Source organism: Seriola dumerili, unplaced genomic scaffold (genome assembly GCF_002260705.1).
Source record: "Seriola dumerili isolate Sdu_G_001 unplaced genomic scaffold, Sdu_1.0 BDQW01000035.1, whole genome shotgun sequence".
In the NCBI taxonomy this organism is placed as follows: Eukaryota; Metazoa; Chordata; class Actinopteri; order Carangiformes; family Carangidae; genus Seriola; species Seriola dumerili.
Window position 1 is genome coordinate 2,584,035 of NW_019174290.1, and position 20,212 is coordinate 2,604,246.

Here is a 20,212-nt window from a genome sequence, read left to right on the forward strand (position 1 = left end):
TATAAAACTCCCCTCTACAATTCATTCTGAATATGTTTATTATTGGATTTATAATCAGTAGCTAATATCTAGGCCTCCTTCTTAATGACCTTTAACCCAATATAGCTTTTCATTAAGTGACCCAGCTCAACCATCAAAGGTCTTTGTCTGTCACTTCTTCCTTGTTGTGCTCGGTGGCGTCCCCTGACGGTGATCTCCGGTAGTCCCCCCCCCCTAACAGTCTGACCGTCCCACCGCCGCCCGGAGGAGCTGCTCAAGTTCACAAACCGCTGGCTGTGTTTAGTTTGGATAGGCTGTCCCACTGTGTGAGTCTTTGCGTTGCCTTTTACTATTGTTGTGCGTCGGATGGACAGACTGACTCCAGGTCGACTTCAGATTTTATTTTATGGGCAGGAGGAGCTCAAACATTTCAACTTTGAAACTTTTTTAACATTTCGTGGCTTTGATTTTCATCTACCCAAAGAGAGATTTTTGTTGATGGCGCGGTCTAACCAAGATGGACACGGGTTGTCTGCCGGTTGGAGACTAGATAAGTGCTTCATTCACTAAATCTAAATGTAGACTTTATTTATTTATCCGCAGGAAACGTATTATCCATCAGGTGGATGTAACTGGACTGGGCCGTTTCCACCCCAGAGGTCACGTCCTATAATGAACATTTTCCCACTGAAGTTTCGGTGAACTTTTCCCACGACTCGCCATGTCGGGAGTGGTCCGCACCCTGAGCCGCTGCCTGCTCCCGGCCGACGCCAGCCGGGACCCGGGCGGCAGCAAGGAGAGGAGCAGGGAGAGGGACGCGGCGCAGGAGCGGGAAGCGAGGCGCAGGAGCCGGGAGATAGACGCGATGCTCGCGCGGGAGAGGAGAGCCGTCCGCCGGCTTGTGAAGATCCTCCTGCTCGGGGCCGGAGAGAGCGGAAAATCCACATTCCTCAAACAGATGCGCATCATCAACGGGCAGGAGTTTGATCAGAAGGCACTGCTGGATTTCCGGGACACTATCTATGAGAATATACTGAAGGTAAGGACAAGGTTTTTAATGGGAAATAAACAGCCTGAGGCCCTTAGGTAAACTTTATAGCCCTGATTCCAAAGTTTAATCCTCTAGGCTTCATGTAGGCTTTAACAGGCTATCTGCTGTCAACACATGTTTTAGTCTTACTTTTATTTTAAACTGATATTTTGTTTGTTGAGAACTTTCTTGAACCACACAAAGAGGTTTGTTGACATAGTACATATTTTTATCCTGAAGTGTGTGTGTGTGTGTGTGTGTGTGTGTGTGTGTGTGTGTGTGTGCGCGTGTGCGTGTGTGTGTGTGTGTGTGCGCCCCCTTTGTTTGCTGTCATGGCTGGGCCTCCCTCACCAGCTAACAATACCAGACTATTCCTGAGGGATGAGCACATCCGCCCTGAGTGCCACACAGCCCAGACAAGGATGATAAGAGCCCGCACTTCTGCACAGCGGCATACAGTGGCGGTCCTGTCACGGGCCAGATCAGAACAGAAAGACCCCTCCCCCCCCCCGCTCTCCCCATACACTTACTGTCCACCACCATCTAAACTGCAGAGAAACACAATATCTGACGTGTAGGAGCAGATAGAAGAGGCAAAAACAAGCAAGTGGGCGTTTTCTCCACTGCAGCATTTGTGTGTCCCCTACCCACATTCAGAGATACAAAAAAGTACATGCATTTGCATCATCACATAGAAGCATTAACACGATAGCACATGCCTGTAATCGCTTCACTCACCCTGCCATTATTCAGCATCCTGAGAACCTTCAGTCTCATGAAACAACACAAGACACAATATTGGTATGAGTTTCTGCTGCAAGAAGCCTAACAGTTATAGACGATTATCAACTGTCAAAATAGTTACTCATTAGATTTAATCAGTCAGTTCATCCCTTTGTATCAGCTCTTTCCAGCTCAAATCTGTATGATAATTACAGTGAATGAAGTAGTCAAACCCATGTTTTTCTTTTCTTTTTTTTTTTGTGGCGGCACCATTTCATCAAATGGAAAGAGACATATTCCACATTCATGTGCATCATTTTAGACACACTGACCCCAAAATTCAGCTGGACATATCTGGTATCTCTGGAAGCTTTGGTATCTCCACTACAATTTAAAATAAAGTTATGTGTATTCGAACGAGTTTGACATGAATGACCCACCAGCACTAATTACTATAATGTGAAATAACATATGGAGGTGAATATGTGCTCATTAGTAAACATAAATAACACAGTCTCATTGTAAATCAACAGTAAATTATCTTAAGACTAAACTTGATGTATGTGAAAATGACTTCACCACACCATAAACTCAACATGAGTCCATTAATAAAGCAGAGAGCCGCTGGTGGTTTGACTGGGCTGCTGTCTACAGTTTGGGGCGTTGGTTGAGGATCAGCTTCACCTGTCGGGTGTAGAGAACCCCCCTTTCATTGGAAGCTAAATAAAGAGAAGGAGAACAAAGCGGGGGGGAGGGGGGCGGGATAAAGCTGAAAGGGAACACACAGGTGTGTGGCACAATTTGGCATATAAAGATAAATAACAGAGGTGTGGTCCCACTCCTTGAGTCTCTGTAATTATACCTCCAGTAACGGATAAAGCTCCGGTATAATCCCTGTCAAAATGGAATAACTTATTTCCCATGAGTTAAGCTGAAACAAACCAGCAGCTGAAGATCTGCAGCCTGGTGCAAACTAAGTCTGACAAGCTGTACACACCAAGTGCAGGTAGCAAGCTTTTAGGAAACAGCTTTACACTCAAGAGTGGACCAATGAGTATCCATCTATTTACAAGCTATACCTTTTGTAAATACAATTATCTATCTTTAACATCTTTTTTACTAGTAGCTTTGCTAGTGCTACATAGCCAGCGTTAGCATTAACAGCTGTTTACCTACCAGTCTAGAAGAAATGTCGCGAGTTCAGCATCAAACTTTATTCCTTTACTCACCAAGAGCTGACGCCGGAGGTGGAAAGCAACACCGGTGTAAACTCTTGTCTCTATCCTGTCTTTTCTTCTACTGAAGTTAGCGTGCTGACCAGCTAGCCCTGGCCCGTCTCGTCACTATCGACTATCAGACTTTCACTGCAGCCTGAAGATGTGGCGTTGCTCAGAGGGTGTGTTATAACCTCTTGTCTTGTAAACACAACCATGGCCAAAGCTCTTGTTCTTGCCCAAACCCCAGCAATCAGGGGTGATGTTACAAGTTCAGTGTGTGAAAATTTTGTATGTCTTAACACAAAAAGTGCAATTTGCTGTTTGACCCAGTTCAACCCTGTTTGAGAAATTTCCATTAATTTTCCCTTTTAAGCAGCTTTAAAGCGAGAGCGGCAAACTCTGGAAGAATAAGTCACAGTCCTTCTCTTTCAAGTAAAAGGTTGAATTCATTAGCATTAAAACACACCGTCACTCAGTTCAGTGCACTCACAGGTTTGCTGCTATACGTTCACCTGGTCTGGTTGGACCAGTAGCTCAGTGGCTAATGTTATGTTAAGTAACTTTACATACATATTGTTGTGTCAGTTCATAAACTTTATGTCTCTTCTCTATCTGTTCTACTGGTACCGTATGTTTTAGCATTTACCATTACCCTGTAATTGTCACACTATTGAAGCCCCAAAACTCAGCGTGTTTGGCATCTTTGGAAACTCACAGGAATTAAAAATAAAGTTCTGTGGGTTTCAAGACAGTTTGTGCTGATTAAACTGTGCGGATTGAAGAGGTTAATCACTACTTAGCGTTTGTTTGTTTCGGGGCAGGGGAAGGAGGGACTGATTACCTGATTGGATATTGTATTCTTACAGTTTTTGAGGTCTGATCTACAGTGGTGATGTTTTCGGTCTCCTTGTGTTTTGAGAGGACTATGAGACAGAGGAGGAGGGCGGCGCGGTTCATGGGGTGGACAGCATCAATGCAGGAAGGCAGCTACTGTGTAATTACAAAATAGTGATAAAAGACACAGGCCTCTGACACTCCTAGACAGCTTGTAGGCAGCTACTAACCACCACCGACCACGTCACGACTGTTGTCAGCTCAGATGTGGGATTCTAGCCCCATGTAGTCAGATACTGAGGACCAGTGACACCAGTGACACCAGTGACACCAGTGACACCAGTGACAGTGACGAATACCAAGAGCTGGTCTTTTGTCGAAGTCTGTTTCTCCTCTTGAATGCTGTTGCCCTCCATATTTGGGCTTAGGGTAAGGTTGTGAAATAGTCCCGGTATACTGGTGTTTCTGGTAGTTATCTATTAGCTACACCTACTGTGTACGTCAAGCACACAGACGGGTCCAGAACAAGTTTCACAGGCAGAGGCTGTGTTCCAGTTCAGAGGCTGCATCCTGTGAAAGGACGCAGTCCGCATACTGGAGATCGGGCTGCACCTACAGCCTCAGAGAGTACAGAATCAATACTGCATTCACGAGGTCTTTATCAGTCAGACTTTTCCATGTTCATCACCAGTAAGTCCTCCTCAAACACACAACAACAACAAAGAAATACTGGTGGTAAACTGGGATTAAGGTAAATTATACGCGAGTTTACGGTAGGAGTTGTGAAATATCCCTTAAATGCATGAAGGACAAATAGATAATAGTCCACTGGAATCAGGATTAAGGCATCTTTATGATTCCCAGTTATCTGTAAAGCAGCATTACCAGAATAGTAGTTCAAATGCAACTATCACTAAATACAAATTGGGCATGTGCTATTTCTATATAACTTAACTACATAAGTTGACAAGGATCACCTGAATGCCCATAATAAAAATTGTCCAGCTCACATGGGGGAATGGGAAGGATACTCTGGTATTGTGCTCCAAATTTGGGCAAAAAAAGGCAGCATTTCTTGGCCGAATTTGGAGGCGGCTTTGAAAACAGCAGACAGGCCTGGTCAACTTGATATGGTGTTGTCGTATTTGGTGTAGAAATGTAAACTATAAGGGCACGCTTACCGACTACTAACTGATTACAGACGGGAAAGAAGGACAGACGTTGGCAGGGAAACAGACAGCCGTACAAACACACAGGCATACAGGAAGAGAGACAGACAAGAATACAGTGGATTATTCAGCAAATACACAGATTAGTAAACTGACAAAGTTCATGCTGGGTCACAAACAGAAAAAAAAAAAAAAAGTAAATGATTACAGAGACAATAGTCATGACTGGATGTGACTCAACGCTCCGTCAGAGTGACTTTCTGTTAGTAATTTCACCACCGTCATGCTGGTGTTGCATCTGCATGTGTGTCAGATGATGGTTACATGTGTGTCTTTGTGTTTAACACGAGTCACAGTCTGGGGTTTCATTCCCATTATAAACATATAAACGTAAAAAAAAGTGGTAAGTGATGGCTCAGAACAACCACAGCACTTAGTCACAATGGGGCATCACAGTCAGACACACATACAATCTCACATGCCACAAACGTACACATAGAGTAGCTGTCACATCTTCCTTTCTTTGTTGTGTTTCTGTTTTTTGTACTTGCCTTTTTTTTACTCCTGTTGTACACCCACATGTCTGAGAGCTAGGTGGGTCTTTGAATTATCTTGTCTAAGGTTTCTCACAGATTTCTTTTTTTTTTTTTTTTTTCCTTGCTTCTGGTTTTTTTCGAGGATTTTCTTTGTCTTCATGGAGATAAAGTTCGAGCTGTGTCAGGGAATTTGTGCGCATATAACACCTATTGAATGTGACATTAAGCTCTGCAACCTTGATTATTGCACAAGGTTGTCATGAGTCATTGACAGACATACACCACACAACACAACACACACACACACACACACACACACACACGTCTATTAACCTACAGTGACCCCTGAAACACTTTGTGCCACAATGATAATGTCTGCTGCTGGGTCCTCTGTTGTGTCAATCAATAAATCAAGCAAACAAGCAAACAAGCTTTATTAATACAGTACGTTTTGAAATTTAACATGCTGTGAAATATGCTTCACATTAGTGTCAGTTAATTAACCATAAAATTAGACGCGTAGAAAACAAGCAACAAAATTGTCAAAATTAAAATTAGATTTTAAAAAGTAGAAATAGTGAGGTACAAATAAGAACTGCCGCTGAACAAAACGTTGAAAAAGGTGGAATAAAAACGAGGACAAAAGGAGAAACAGATACAAAACACTGAATCTGTCTGTGTGTGTGTTGGTTACTCGGTAGGAGACCTCCCACACAGATCAGTCTGCACGGCTTTTTCTCCAGAAAACCACCAGCAGCCACACGTGCATGTGTTTGAGCACATGTGTGTGTATGTCAGAGACATGTGCTGCACTGTTAAACTTACTCCATGTTTACCAGTAATGCTACACTCAGTGGCGACGTTTTTTCTGAGGAAGCTGCACATGCAGAGCTTTTTTTAAAATTTTTTTCAGGAAATATTTCTACAATATTGCTGACATTAGAAAATGACAGTTGTTTCACCACTTCGCTGCATTCGGGCTCGTAAATGTGTGCTGCTTGTGTGTTTCTGCAGGGCATGCGTGTGCTGGTGGACGCCCGGGACAAGCTGGGCATCAGCTGGCAGGTCTGCGAGAACGAGAAGCAAGGCATGCTGGTGATGTCGTGGGAGGGACGCGTGGGCGCCACGGGGGTCGAGCCCAGCGAGTTTCAGCTGTACGTGATGGCACTGAGCGCGCTGTGGGCCGACGTCGGCATACAAGAGGCCTACGCACGGCGCTCTGAGTTCCAACTGGTGAGTAGATCAGAGAGGAGGCTCCAGATTTTTCTGTCTAACGTGCCAACACAGCTGTGTTAGATGATCAAGTTCTCTTTATTGGCTCCTGACGTGTGTTCGTCTGTACTGACTTTAAACTGGACGTTATTTAACACTAGTCATTATACTTAATTGGATATAGTATTATACATTTTTTTCCCTGCAAGACAGGAAAGAAGCTTGGTAAAAATTTGTGTTTATTCAACTACTTTTAGTGATTTATTCAGACTTCTCAGCTTGTGTGTGAGTTTCCCTGCAATCTCAGTGGCAACATGTGGTGTTGAGTTTTTACGTTGCTGCTGGTGGTGGTGGTGGGGATGAGCTGTTGTCACTGGTGATCTACTGATTATTGTGACAATGAATAACTTTAAGATCAGCCTCACACAGATTCTACTTGTGTTTATTTTCAACAAAAATATGTGGATAGATTTGTTTTAAACAAATCATTATTTTTTTTACATTAGTTTGAATTAATTTTACACTCAAAGGCATTTAATCACTGTTTAGTTCTGTTAAAACCAGTGGATGCCCATCATGTTAAACTATAGACTACAGCTTTAATTTAACATTACTTACTATATATTTACTATATTTGAGTATATTCTCCTAATATAAAAAACTGAGCTACAGCATAATCTTTTCCTGTACCCTGTGACAGATCCCCCCCCCCAAAAAAAAAAACCAACTATTGTACAGGGCTTCAGTCACGGACATTTCAGACAGTCAAGAAGAAAACGTGATAATAAAACATAATAATGTCTCAAGCTATTCATGTAGCTGTCTATGACGGACGTTTCCTGTCTTTGACCCCTTAAAACAAAGCAATAGCAACTGATGACTCATCATCACAGTTAGCATCTGCCCTATGTTAAGACATCTTGTTTTGTTTATTTAAATACTTTCAAAGTTTGAAGATGAAGAATTATCAAGTTATTCACAAGGAAAAAAAAACAGCAAACATTAGAGGAAAGTCTTACAAAAATAAATCGTTATGTCGTTTTTCTGCTCTATAACGACCTTGTGACCCTTTGGGTGGGTCCCGACCTCCAGGTTTGCGAAGATAAGCCACTTCCACTAATCCTCCCATGAACGTCTGCATCAAAAAACCAGCCTCCAGTTCATCCACTGGCCAAGAGTCATGTTTACTCAGAGATTACTCGCTGGCTGACATGATGCTTCTCTTCTAGTGCGTCACAGTAGCTAAAGAGCGTCCAGTGTGTGACCTGCGACCGACTTCACTTATTTATCAGTATGAAAATGTAACATCGCCTTTTCTGTATCACTGTCGGTTAAACAGCAATTTTTGGTTAAAAGTTGTAAGTCAACCTTTTTTTCTATCAAATCAAAAAACATCCTGGAGCTGAAGACAGCGCAGGACCTTCGACACTCATCATTCCTCTCCATCATCGGTTTTGTGTCACTCTGCTGTGGAAAAAAAACAAACCAACAGCCTTTAATAAAATACCTTGCGCTGTGTATGTTTTCCAGCTCTGTAGTGCCTGTGGCTGTGAACCATAAATGTTTTTTCGCTGTGAATATTTCCACATAACTTCGGTGACGTGAGCAGTGGAGAGTGGCAGCTCTCCTCATGGTAACTGATTTACCACAGCCCGTCCTCACAGCGCCGATAATCACTGACATGCTCTAAACTTGAAGCAACTGGATGATATCAGAAATGTTTTTACCCATCAACCCAGTGTAGGAGCGCTGCACTGAGTGAAGCCTGCGGAAGTATTTCATGTTTTTCCTGAGTAACTTACCTCTCTCCTTTTTATTGTTTGGCAACTTTCCAAATGTGTAATTATTTTTCTCTTGACTGGAAATGGAGCTGGTGAAATAGAGCCCTGCGGAGTTTCATCTGCCACGCTACACTGCACCAAACACAGTTTGAAATGGCTTGTAGATTGCAGTGTCATTCTTTTTCCTTTTAACCATAATATTTTAAACAGACACTCGTCAAAACCAGCGGGTTGCAGACAACACTGAAGGTTTGAGTTTCTCTTAACTAGTCACATTGAATAGATGGAAAATAAGGCAGTATTTTATTTTCATATTTTTGAAAATGCCAGGAATCTTCAAAAAGGTTTGATAAAATGGCACACAAATGCCAGAGCAGTGGTACACTTTATTTTCTAGGGATGACAGAGTCAGTCGACCACTTTGGTCAGGACTGAAATATGTCAGAAAGGAGAAATGTGAGCGGCACCAGTGGGTCAAAGTTTATATTTTACTCATGCAGTAAAACATCCCATCATCGGCAGGGTCAATGGGGTTGATGCATGTTAATGACTTTGATGATCCGCCAATTATTCATCCTGCTCCACCAAGAGGTATTTTGTTTCTTAGTGAAATGTCTCAATAAATATGGGGTTGATTGCCTAACATTAGGTCAAAATTTCAATTTGTCAAGTACTTCGGTTCATTTGGTTCATTAAATACCAACAAAACTGAAGCCATTTGTATCAGCTTTAGCTGTACTTCATGTTAAGTCCTAAATAGCAAATGTTAGCATGCTACGATGATGAACATGGAAAATACTAACCTTATATACAGTAGCATGTGAGCATGTTAACGTACTGGCATTAGCTGCGTTGTCTGTTTCACTGATCCACTAGAAAAGCGGTGGACTCTTGATATTGTGATTGAATTTTACAAGACAAAATCTGGGCCAATTTCACATTAAATAGGACAAATTTACATTATGTTAGTTGAGCATATGAAAGCTTGTCTTTTTGTGATTGCATATTATAAGCAAGCATATTATAAACAATAAAAGATGTCACATAAAGATGTCCAGATAGAGTGAAATAGGAGAGCTCAGTCGCAATCTCTAGTCAAATCATCTTTTATTTTTTGTCCAGATGTCTAAGTTGATTTTTTTCCTCTGCTGTCTTAAGAGAACCAAACGAATAGTGACAGTTTTAAAGCAGCCACTTACTGTAGTTTAAAGAACAATTTGTGAGCAACGGAACGGTTGGAAAACCACTTGCTGCTAAAAGCGTCCACAAATATGCTGTGAAGGGCCAGACAGACTGTTAATGACGCGTAATGGTTCAGCAGAATGTCATGAATGATCGCTAACCATATTGTCAACATAGCGAATGTCTCACACCACTGGCATCACCAGATGGTCTCGTTTTCGGTGTGCTTTGTATCGGCTGCGGCAGCTAGTTTATTGGTTCTTTATGTAAAGTGACACTGCAGCGATACTGTCCGCTCAGAGCTGCAAGTTTGACCTTTTACCTTGTTTCACATTTATCAGTGACAAAACAATCTGGAGTCAGACAGAAGCCACTTCCGTCTCCCTCTCACTTAACATACTGTATGTGTGTGCGTGTGTGTGTGGGTGTGTGTGCGTGTGTGTGTGTGTGTGTGCTGGGCTGTCGTGTGTGTGTGTGTGTGTGTGTGTGTGTGTGAGTGAGTGAGTGTGAGAGAGAGAGATGTCAGTGCACAGCTTCAGGTCAGACTGCCTTGTCTTATCTGGAGTCACTATGATAAAAGTAGTATGCTCCAGCTGCACAGCCCTGCATCATTCAGGCTCATTCTAGCTTAAAGGATAAGGCCCTTGATATTCTTATATTTTTCTTACTGTCATAAGAAATCCCATGAAAAGAACAAAAACCAACAACAAATCGAACAAGTGAAAGCCAGAAACAGTTAATAGCTCCGTGCATGCTGTAGAGCTCCATTGATGTCCAAAAACTATTAGAAACACATCAATGAGCCACAGTGTTGCACAGTAGTTTACTCTGAGTCAACCCCACATACACCCACCGTCCTGCAGCTGTAAATACTCATTAGCGCAAGAACATGTGCGTACACGTGCATTGTAGGAAAAGGTTTGTCTTTTTCAACCTGGGTTTTATTTTCATAACTGTGGCATGACTGACTAATGAGTCACGCTGATTTTTCCAGCTAAACAATACTGGGACAAACTTCCTAAATCCTTTATAAACTTCCATTTTTCATTTATAATTTTAAACACTTGTCTGCAAGTCCAAATGATAGTAAAGACATAAAGCAGCCCCCTGTGTTAAAGGTCCCATATTTTACACTTTTCCGGTGTTTTATTTGACGTTTTGATATCCATGATAAGATGTAAGTGTGGTTTTAAGAACCAAAAACCATCTTAGTGTATCTTCACATCTCCTCTCTCAGGCTTCTCTCTGGAGCTCTAGTAACAACAGGTCAGTGAGCCAATCAGAAGAGAGAAAGCTCCGAGCCTCTCTTCTGATTGGCTGACTGCTTTCTGAGTGATCGAATTAAAATGTAGCAGATTTCAGGTAAAAACCTTTAGAGAAACCAAATCATGCAAAGTTGGATTGTAGGTCCAGGTGAGGGCAGTGACGGTACAGTTGTGACATCACAAAGTTACAGAAGTCCTGACAGCTTGTTTTTAAGGCTCAGTTTCCTAATACAGGCTGTGTGCATTTCTCTGTGGACTGAGAGTTTGATACTTGCACAGTATTAATGTAGAACCTAGACCTGTTTTATAATCAAAGAAGACATGGAAATCTCATGTCATACAATATGGGACCTATGGGACTGAGCTAGCTGTTTGGCTAGCCATCTTACAAACTGCTCATCTGCATCCATGACAAACATTTATTACTTATCATTTCATATATAGCCTTACTCTATTACTGTATGGACAGCAGATCATTTGGTCCAGCCAGCCTCTCTCTCGTCCAGCCACTGCACTTTCCATAAAAGACAGAAACATAAACAAATCTCCAGTTGTTTGCTACTACTTCACTTGCATGTGCACACGCTGAATCGACAGCGATCCACCGAAACAAATATGTAAACAAACCATGTGTAGATGAGCTGAGATTAACAGGCAGCTGTTTAGTTAACTGGCAAGTTGCCCAGGAAGTAGATCTTCATGCAGTTAACAAGCATAACAGCTAACCCAGGGGTTTTTTGGAAAACATCAGGAGGATTGCAACTGTTTTGCTAGAGTTTTTCCGAATCTGTAGAAAGGAGGTGCCTAGTGCAAAGTTAGCGCGACCCATAGTCAGAATCGCCTCATTTATGAGAATAAGACCTGAAAAAAATACAAGAATTCCTTCATGGCTCTGTGACTAAAAATAGTACTCAAAAAATGCAGAATTTGCTCCTGTTTTGTTCCTGTTTGCTAAAAACTACAGTGCCCAGCTGTTTCAGGAAATTACTTGTATTCAAAACTGAACTGCTACATTTATAAAGTAGGGGCTGAGTGTCACATTCAGGGTAGTGAAAGTGAGAAGTACGGAGATGGGCTAATGCATTGTTGGTTTTGGTCTTTTCGTGGGATTTATTGACAATAAGTAAATTATAGAGTATCACCAGCCTTATCCTTTCAAAGTAAGCAAAACAAAAATGTCTACCGCGGAGCAAATGTGCTGAGTTAGAGACTCTAAACCTCCCCCGTCTCTCTCCACTTCTCTGAGAGGTTTTCCGGGGATACCACAGTCAGCTTTTCCCAGGCACAGCTGGAGCAGGGCCACGGGCAGACAGAGTGAGAGCGAGGAAAGAGAGAGTCCAATGAGAGGAAAAGAGGAAGGGAGTGGAAAACTAGAGAAGGGCAGGGGGATGGGGAGGCTGAGAGAGAGAGAGAACGAGAGAACGGAGTGAAGGAGTGGAGATAGTGACAGAAAAACAAACCAAAAGCGAGCACATGTGAGGATTTTGTTTATTTGCAGGCTTCTCTGTGTTCCCACCACACCCAGATAACGCAGAGTTTGATATAGGATATAAACACCAAAACCTCCTTTGCTTGACAAAAACAAGGCTGTATATCATGCTGTGATGGTAAACTGTCGCTGTTGTCTTCAGCAGCGCAGACACACCCTGCATAAAGAAGGTATGAGTTTAGGGTACACTGTATAGGGAAGTTTGAAGCCCAACAAAGATGTGAAGAGGCTGAAACACATGCACAGACACAAACACATATTCCATATGGTTGAGTAGATTTCAACATGCTGCTGCTGCTGCTGCTGCTGCTTCATGATTTAACATTGGCTATTCTGTATGTAAAGCACTTTATATGTAGGTGTTTACAGAGGGAAATTCTTTTTCTGTATACCCCTGTTTCTTGTTTGCATCATTAATGCATCAGAATTATAATCCAATAATATAATATACATGAATATAAAATGAGGACTTTTACTTCTTTTGACAGCAGTGTTCTCAACCACAGCAGCTGCGGAGACTCTGAAACACACCAACACCAGTTCAACTAAGTGCACCTGTGCAATAAACACAAACAGTCAGACAAACCTAAAGCTCACACGCGAGCTGTTTGTTCACCGGTTTTCTAACTTGAAAAAATCCGAATAACAAAAGTTGTATTAAAATTTTTTTTTTTTTTAAGTTTAGCATGTTAAAAAACGCAGTAAATGAAAGGGATTTGTGCGACTTAATTTAATAAATTTCCAACATGCAACTGCTATAAGAACTCAGACCGACTAACAGAGTATTGACAACATTATTGATAATTTATCAAGCAAAACTGTTGCTTCTTAAACGGCTGCTGACACAGTTTGAACTGTTTTTCAGACAAAACAAGCAGTTTGAAGATTGTCACCTTGGAAACTGTGATGGGCATGATCAAAACGTAATCAATGGATTCATCGATAACTAAAACAATTGTTAGTGACTGCCCTGGATTATTACTCAGTATATTCACACTGTCGGTTAATATACCACTGCAGTTTCTAGTGAGAGACTAGTGGCACACCCAGTCACACACACATTGCTAGTGACACATATACCTGTGGCCACACACACACACACACACACACACACACACACACACACACACACACACACTGCAGAATGTGAGCTTATTCAGGTCTTTACTGTAATAAAGCCCCTAATCTGCCCATACAAGCCATGAATGGAGACATTCCTCCTGCCTTATTCAACTACACACACACACAAAACACACACACACACACACACACACAGTAGCTGTATTTTACAGTTTTACTACTTATGGATCTGCATTACAAGGCACTAAAACTCATCTTGGTCTAATAAAATGAATTTATTTTGATATGTAGTTTTATGCTTCCACTACAATGAATGATCAGGCTGTCTCGTTTCTGCTGATGGCAGTTAAAGCGTCTGTGGAAATGATCTGTGTGTGCGTGTGTGTGTGTGTGCATGTGTGTGTGTGTGTGCGTGTGCATGTGTATGCTCGCTCACAAATGTCTGTGTCTCTGTCTGTGTTTGCGTATCCCTTCATCTCTGGGAATTCCCCTCTCCCTGCTTTTCCCTCCGACCAGCCCCTCCTCCTGCTCACGTCCTCCTGAACCAATCAGAGTGTCCGGCTTTGTGTTTCCTATTGCAGTGACACTGTAGGTCAGCGGCGGGGTCACGGTGTCACATCTCACCCGCACAGGGGTCACGTTTCCTGGTTGTTATGCGACATGTCAGGGACGACAGAGATGAATTTAACAGCGGCATGAAGAGTTTTTACTGATTCTTTTCCGTCAGAAACTGAAAATCTGGAAAAAGTCTCTGTCAACATGGATTTAAAGTGGAATAACGCTATATTGTAGTGAGGCCCAAGTGTGTGTGTGTGTGTGTGTGTGTAATGGTAGTGATAAAATGACTGTGTAACTCAGTTCTGTCTGACTCGCTAATCCCTCCCTCCCCCATGTCTCTCCCCACTGTTTTCACACACACAGCTGTTTCCTGTTGAATGTGTGTGTGTTTAAGCGAGAGAGGGAGGAAGAGAGAGATTCAATTTTTAACTATTGTCAGGAATCATAAATGTGAGGAAGAATATTTAAGGTAGTTTGAACATTATTCACCGAATGTTTCATCTTAAAACCTTGGTTTTTTTTTAAAAATGTTCTACATACAGTTCATGTTGTATTACACACTGAAGTTTTGCTTTTGTGAGTTGTAGTTTCCATTCAGCATGAGAATCAATTAGCAGCCTCTTAAAATTTTCTTGAGCTGTATAATCCATTGCAGTGACAACCAGCCTGCACTTAAGCCACATTACGACTCAACAATAGTGTAGCATTGACAAGAATGAATGCAAATGTGATGGATGACGCAACTCAAGTTTCAAGAGTCTGATAATTGATTTTCCTCTCGTACGGAAATGAAATGAACTCAGCTGACGCTTTCAAGTGGTTGTAATTGATATTTTTCTAATAACAGACTTTCAAAAGGTCAGTGTGACAATGTGAACGAGGTCGCTTATAATGAAGAAGCTAGAGAGAATTATCACCTCTCAGTTGTACAGCGCTTTATAGCAACTTTTGGCTCATTGTTTAGCCATTTGTCTGTAAATCCTCTGTTCTGGTTCACCTAGTAGTGTCATTTTCAGCCACAGCAGGCAGCTGTTTTCAGTGAGAAAGCTCTAAAATCCCACTGTACACTACCTGTCACTATCACCAAACTGCAGACAGACACAGGCATCGACTGCCTAACTAACATAGTTAAGCATAGAGCAGCTAAAGAGCCAGATATTTCCCTCAGGAGTTCACAGAGACCAAAAACAGAGTTTATAAGACAGTGATCGTCACATAGCCAGACACACAACTCCAAGTGAAAGCTAATGTTGCTCCATAACTGCTTTTTGTGTAAACATGGAACTGTTTGCCAAAAAAGTTCCCCATTTCTGTGGGTTCATCACTAAAGTTCTCCAACTTGTTTCCACCGCCCCCGAGAGGCAAAGATTCGGTTCCTGCAGGCTTTAATGGCAAGAAAAATACATTAAAAAAAAATCTAAAAACCATATAAATAATAAAGTATATATGATTAAAACTTGTAAACACGTTGGTATTCTCCACCAAGTAAAACTGCACAAACCGGCACCATAAGTTAACAGCAGCCCTTTTTGATGGACGCCTGTTTCTGTCAACGTTCCAATAAAGTTACATTCAAGACTTCATGCTCTTGGGAGATTTCAACAGTTGCCTCGTGACACAGCTTAAATCATAGTTTACCTCTCATCCACTGTATACTAGTTCCTGATTTTCGAGAACGAAAAGAAATGCTTATGTTAGCACAAATAGTTTTTATGCGTGGGATGTCTTTGTAGGTTTCACTAATCTTAATTGATTTTTGGCTACTTAGCAGTGAAGGCAGACGTGCTGACAAACAGTCTCTAGCAGACATGGAACAACATTTGCATTAATGTGGAATTAAGGTTCTGGCCACTAAATGAATATAAATTCAATATTAACTGCCCTGTTAGCTTTGTTTTAGCCTTTTCATGGAGTTTGTTGTCCAGAAAAACAAAATAATGTACTAAAAAACACAAAAACTACAAGCGTTCCCTTTCAAATTACACACTGTCATTTGATCCATTGTTAATATAATAATATTGGTAAGTGCAGCTTTAAAATCTGCTTACACAGCTTTATGGAGTCATAAAGTCATGTTAGTTTCTGTGTGGCAATGTGAACGAGTACACTTAATGTGATTAGAGGGAGCACCAATAAAAACGTGGCACATGTAAACACAGAGACCCAGTTACAATTCAGTTATATCAGTTGAGTCACTTCAGTTCGTGGTCTGGTTATACATTCAGGACACTGTGAAATCGCTCAAGCCTGTCCATAAATGCAGCTTCAGAGTATGTTACAAAAAATATGACGGGACTGATGGAAGGACGGAGATTTCTATGATTATTATTGGTCTCATGTTCTCCGTCCTTTGTTGCATCGATTGATGTATTATTAAATCAATAAGCTTCTATGAAATGAGAAGTAAACACGGAGAAAATACAAGAAATGAAACCGTCGTAATGATCAGATTAAGTGGGTTAAGTGGATTACTTGTGTCTTTTGAGTTTGGTTAATGTGTAATAAGATAACTCTCTTCCATTTTCAGCTTTAATGGATTTTTTTTTTTCTCTTCCTGTCTGCAGAGTGAGTCAGTGAAATACTTCCTGGATAACTTGGATCGTATTGGACAACTGGTGAGTCACAGTGACTGAATCTAAAAATTCACTCTGCATTGTTTCACCTCTTTCAACTTTTTAAAAGAAAAAATCTCCCCCTTTTTTTGTTTTCCCAGAACTATATCCCGAGCAAACAGGACATTTTATTTGCGAGGAAGGCGACTAAAGGAATCGTCGAGCACGACTTTGTCATCAAGAAGATCCCGTTCAAGATGGTGGACGTGGGAGGGCAGAGGTCTCAGAGGCAGAAGTGGTTCCAGTGTTTTGACGGGATCACATCGATACTCTTCATGGTGTCATCATCTGAATACGACCAGGTACCATCCGAACACATACCCCCACTTCAGATCATGTAACGCTGGTGTGGAAATTTTTAAGAGGTTATCCAGACAGTCTGATCATTATTCTCTGGACTAGTGGAATTACGAAATGGACGAGAAACATCAGAGAGACGCAACATTTGAGATTCACACAAAGCTCTCTTTGTGGTTGGCTGAGGAAACTTGATTGTTGCCTCAGTCGTGGCTCCAGTTCAAATCAAGTCATATGATGACGGCTGAATTCTTAATTGGTGCACAGATAAAACCTGAAATAAAACGACGGATAACGTGCGTCTGTGTGTGTGTGTGTGCCTGTGTGTGTGTGTGTGTGTGTGTGTGTGTGTGTGTGTGTGTGTGTGTGCGTGTGTGTGTGTGTGTGATTCCAGGTCTTGATGGAGGATCGAAGGACAAACCGTTTGGTGGAGAGTATGAACATCTTCGAGACCATTGTCAACAACAAGCTCTTCCTCAATGTGTCCATCATCCTCTTCCTCAACAAAACAGACCTGCTGGTGGAGAAAATCCGCACGGTGGACATTCACAAGAACTTTCCCGAGTTCAGAGGAGACCCTCGCAGGCTAGAGGATGTGCAGGTATACACACACACACACACACACACACACTCACAGTAAGCGAATGAGCATGTATACAGGCTTTCAGTCAGTGCACAGAAGAAGGCAGGTTAATCAAAAATAAATAAATAAAAAAGACAGCAAGTGTGCGTTCCAACCTGAAAAATACAAATCAGAAAGAGGTGGCACCCAATCAAAGCAATCAAAGCCTGTAGAGCTTCAGATTTTATTAACATATCATTGCTGATACGTTTGGACAAGAGGAATCTCTCTGTTGGAAAGATACTTAGAATTTAACTTCCTCTGATGAGACAAACTTTTTCCATGTCCAGTGAATAATAATAGTTTTACTTTTAAACATTTTATAGCAGTTACATTCTTGTATTCCTCTTCTAGGTTGCACTTTATTAGACTAGGCCCTGTGCTCTGTTTGCTGTCCCTTTCCCTGCCCCTTGTAGCTATCTGAGAGTTCACACCCCTTTTGAATGATGCCAGCTTTACACCTGTGTTGAATTTGGTCATTGCCTTCACTGCCTTGCGTATAAGTGACTTCCTGTTACCATTGTTCGTGGCTGCAGAGCTGAAAAACTTGTTAAAGCAATGATTTTTTTTTAAGTAAAATGTGAAGCTCTATGGCATTGATTGGTTTGATGATGTGTCACCTTTCTCTACTCACAGAAACACATTTAAATGCACTGTAGTCACCTGTAACCTGCAAATTTGCATAAACATGCAGCAGGTCATTCCATTGCTTGGGATCCATTGCTTACTGATTTGAAATGCAGTAGTGATAAAATACAGGGTACACCACTTAAAAAAAAACCCCTATATATTTATTTTCAGTGCAGTGGAAAAAAAATACTGTAGAGCGCAAATATATTGAAATGTTCAGCTCTGGAAACTTATTTTGATTTATTATTTATATGGCTATACATATAATCATATAATAAATTGCTATTATTAATAATCCTTTTCCTTTCATCCTCCCGGCCGGCACTGTCTGAAGTCTTTGTCATGCAAATTCTTACATGTAAAGAGCAGATTAGACACTTGGTTATCCTGATACATGGCTTTCACCAGGGGAAATCTGGTCCCTAACTCAATTAGAGAAACAGGGTTTCTCGTAGACATGACATTTAAGAAAACAAGTCACTGTAGAAAGCTGACTGTAACTCAGTTACTTGTTCCTTCCAGGCATTCCTGGTGCAGTCGTTTAGTCGTAAAAGGAGAAACCGGGGGAAGCCGCTGTTCCACCACTTCACCACAGCGGTGGACACAGAAAATATCCGCTTTGTCTTCCATGCCGTCAAGGACACCATCCTGCAGGAAAACCTCAAAGATATCATGCTGCAGTGACCTTCGTGCTGCAGACAACGACTTCTGTCTCTGATTGTAAACTGTGAAACCAGCCATGAACTCGAGCCCGGAGGAGAAGGCCTGCTTCGTTGTGACACATATTAACACTGGCCTGTGGAGCAGTCGGTTGACCCACGGAGTGGATCTAACTGAAACCTGAACCTGTGGAACCCATAAAGTGACTCTGGACCTGTTGGACCTACGTCGGCCCCTGTGGAAACTGTGAGGGTCATAGAGGACAAGACCCTGCATGTAACCTGTAAAAATGTGTGTATGCTGGAAAGACAGTCGCCTTCTCCTACTTGTAGCACTCAAGTGTTTCTTTCCTTAATATACATGTTCAGAAATGTGTAAAGAAAAAGAGAGAAAAGCACCAACTACATGACATGAGCACTGAAAGTGTTTTTCTCAGATGTATATATGACTGATGACAACCCCGTCACTAAACCGAGTCAGACTGCTGCCTGTTGAAAAGTAGCTGGATCAAACTGCGAGCAGCAGACAGCAGGGGAAAGAAGGACAAAAAGGAAGAGAGAAAGTTTAGAGCGAGCTGAAGAATGCCTTGTGTTAATGTACATGTGACAGAGGGAGAGGGGTGAGGGTTTGGGCCCGTACTGGTCATATGCTGTGCTATGTGATTAGGTTGCACAAGTGTTCCTGCCATTGATCTTGAACAGAGGAAAGAGATTAATCTGTCTAATGCTCCCTGTGTTCTCCCTTGCACTGTCGTTCTCTCTCCTCCCTTACTTTACTCTCCTCATCCCACCATCATACTGGGGATGAACAGCTGCAGATAGCAAGTCGTATTCCTCTTAACCTATCCCTCTCCTCTTCTCTCTGGCACAAAAGACAGATTGTTCGCCTCCTCCCTCTGCAGCAGGAACAGCAGACGGTCAAATTAGAGACTCTTTTTGGTTTAAAGAAACACACAGCTCCTGATTTTACATGAATTATGGTTCATCTCTACAACATCCCAGTAAACTTAACCTGAGGCATATTGTATAAATATCCCCTTTTAAAAAGGAGACTCTGGGATCCGGTTACACTGCTCGTTCCTGGTCTTTTGTCCGGTGAGCGTGACGAGAACAGCAGAGCATGACAGGGTTGAACTGACTTTATTCCCATGTTTCCGGCAGCCATTTTGGACTTTACTGTACCGACTGTAGCAGTTGGGATGAGAGGTTGACAAAACATCAAAACATCAAAACAGTAATGAGTGAAAGAAACGAGCCAGACCGAGCGGCGTTTCCTCTACTATGTCTGGTATTTTCTATATTGAGACATCTCAAGAGGGTGTTTTAAAGTTAGTTTT

The 20,212-nt window shown here is 41.8% G+C and overlaps 1 protein-coding gene across 1 annotated transcript; it reads left to right on the forward strand.

Moving 5' to 3' along the window:
• Positions 1-288: 288 nt before the first annotated feature.
• Positions 289-19,490, forward strand: gna12 (G protein subunit alpha 12). Its single transcript, XM_022738122.1, has 6 exons — positions 289-1,018; positions 6,503-6,721; positions 16,620-16,670; positions 16,769-16,969; positions 17,359-17,565; positions 18,739-19,490. Exons 1-6 carry the CDS (start codon positions 701-703, stop codon positions 18,898-18,900), a joined length of 1,158 nt encoding a protein of 385 aa, XP_022593843.1. The 5' UTR covers positions 289-700; the 3' UTR covers positions 18,901-19,490.
• The last annotated feature ends 722 nt before the right edge of the window (positions 19,491-20,212 follow it).

Excerpts from the sequence above, each read along its gene's own strand:
- gna12 (XM_022738122.1), top strand. The coding sequence starts at position 701 with ATGTCGGGAGTGGTCCGCACCCTGAGCCGCTGCCTGCTCCCGGCCGAC. Across the intron at positions 1,019-6,502 it reads TCTATGAGAATATACTGAAG|GGCATGCGTGTGCTGGTGGA; the intron begins GTAAGGACAAGG and ends GTGTTTCTGCAG. Across the intron at positions 17,566-18,738 it reads GCAGGCTAGAGGATGTGCAG|GCATTCCTGGTGCAGTCGTT; the intron begins GTATACACACAC and ends TGTTCCTTCCAG.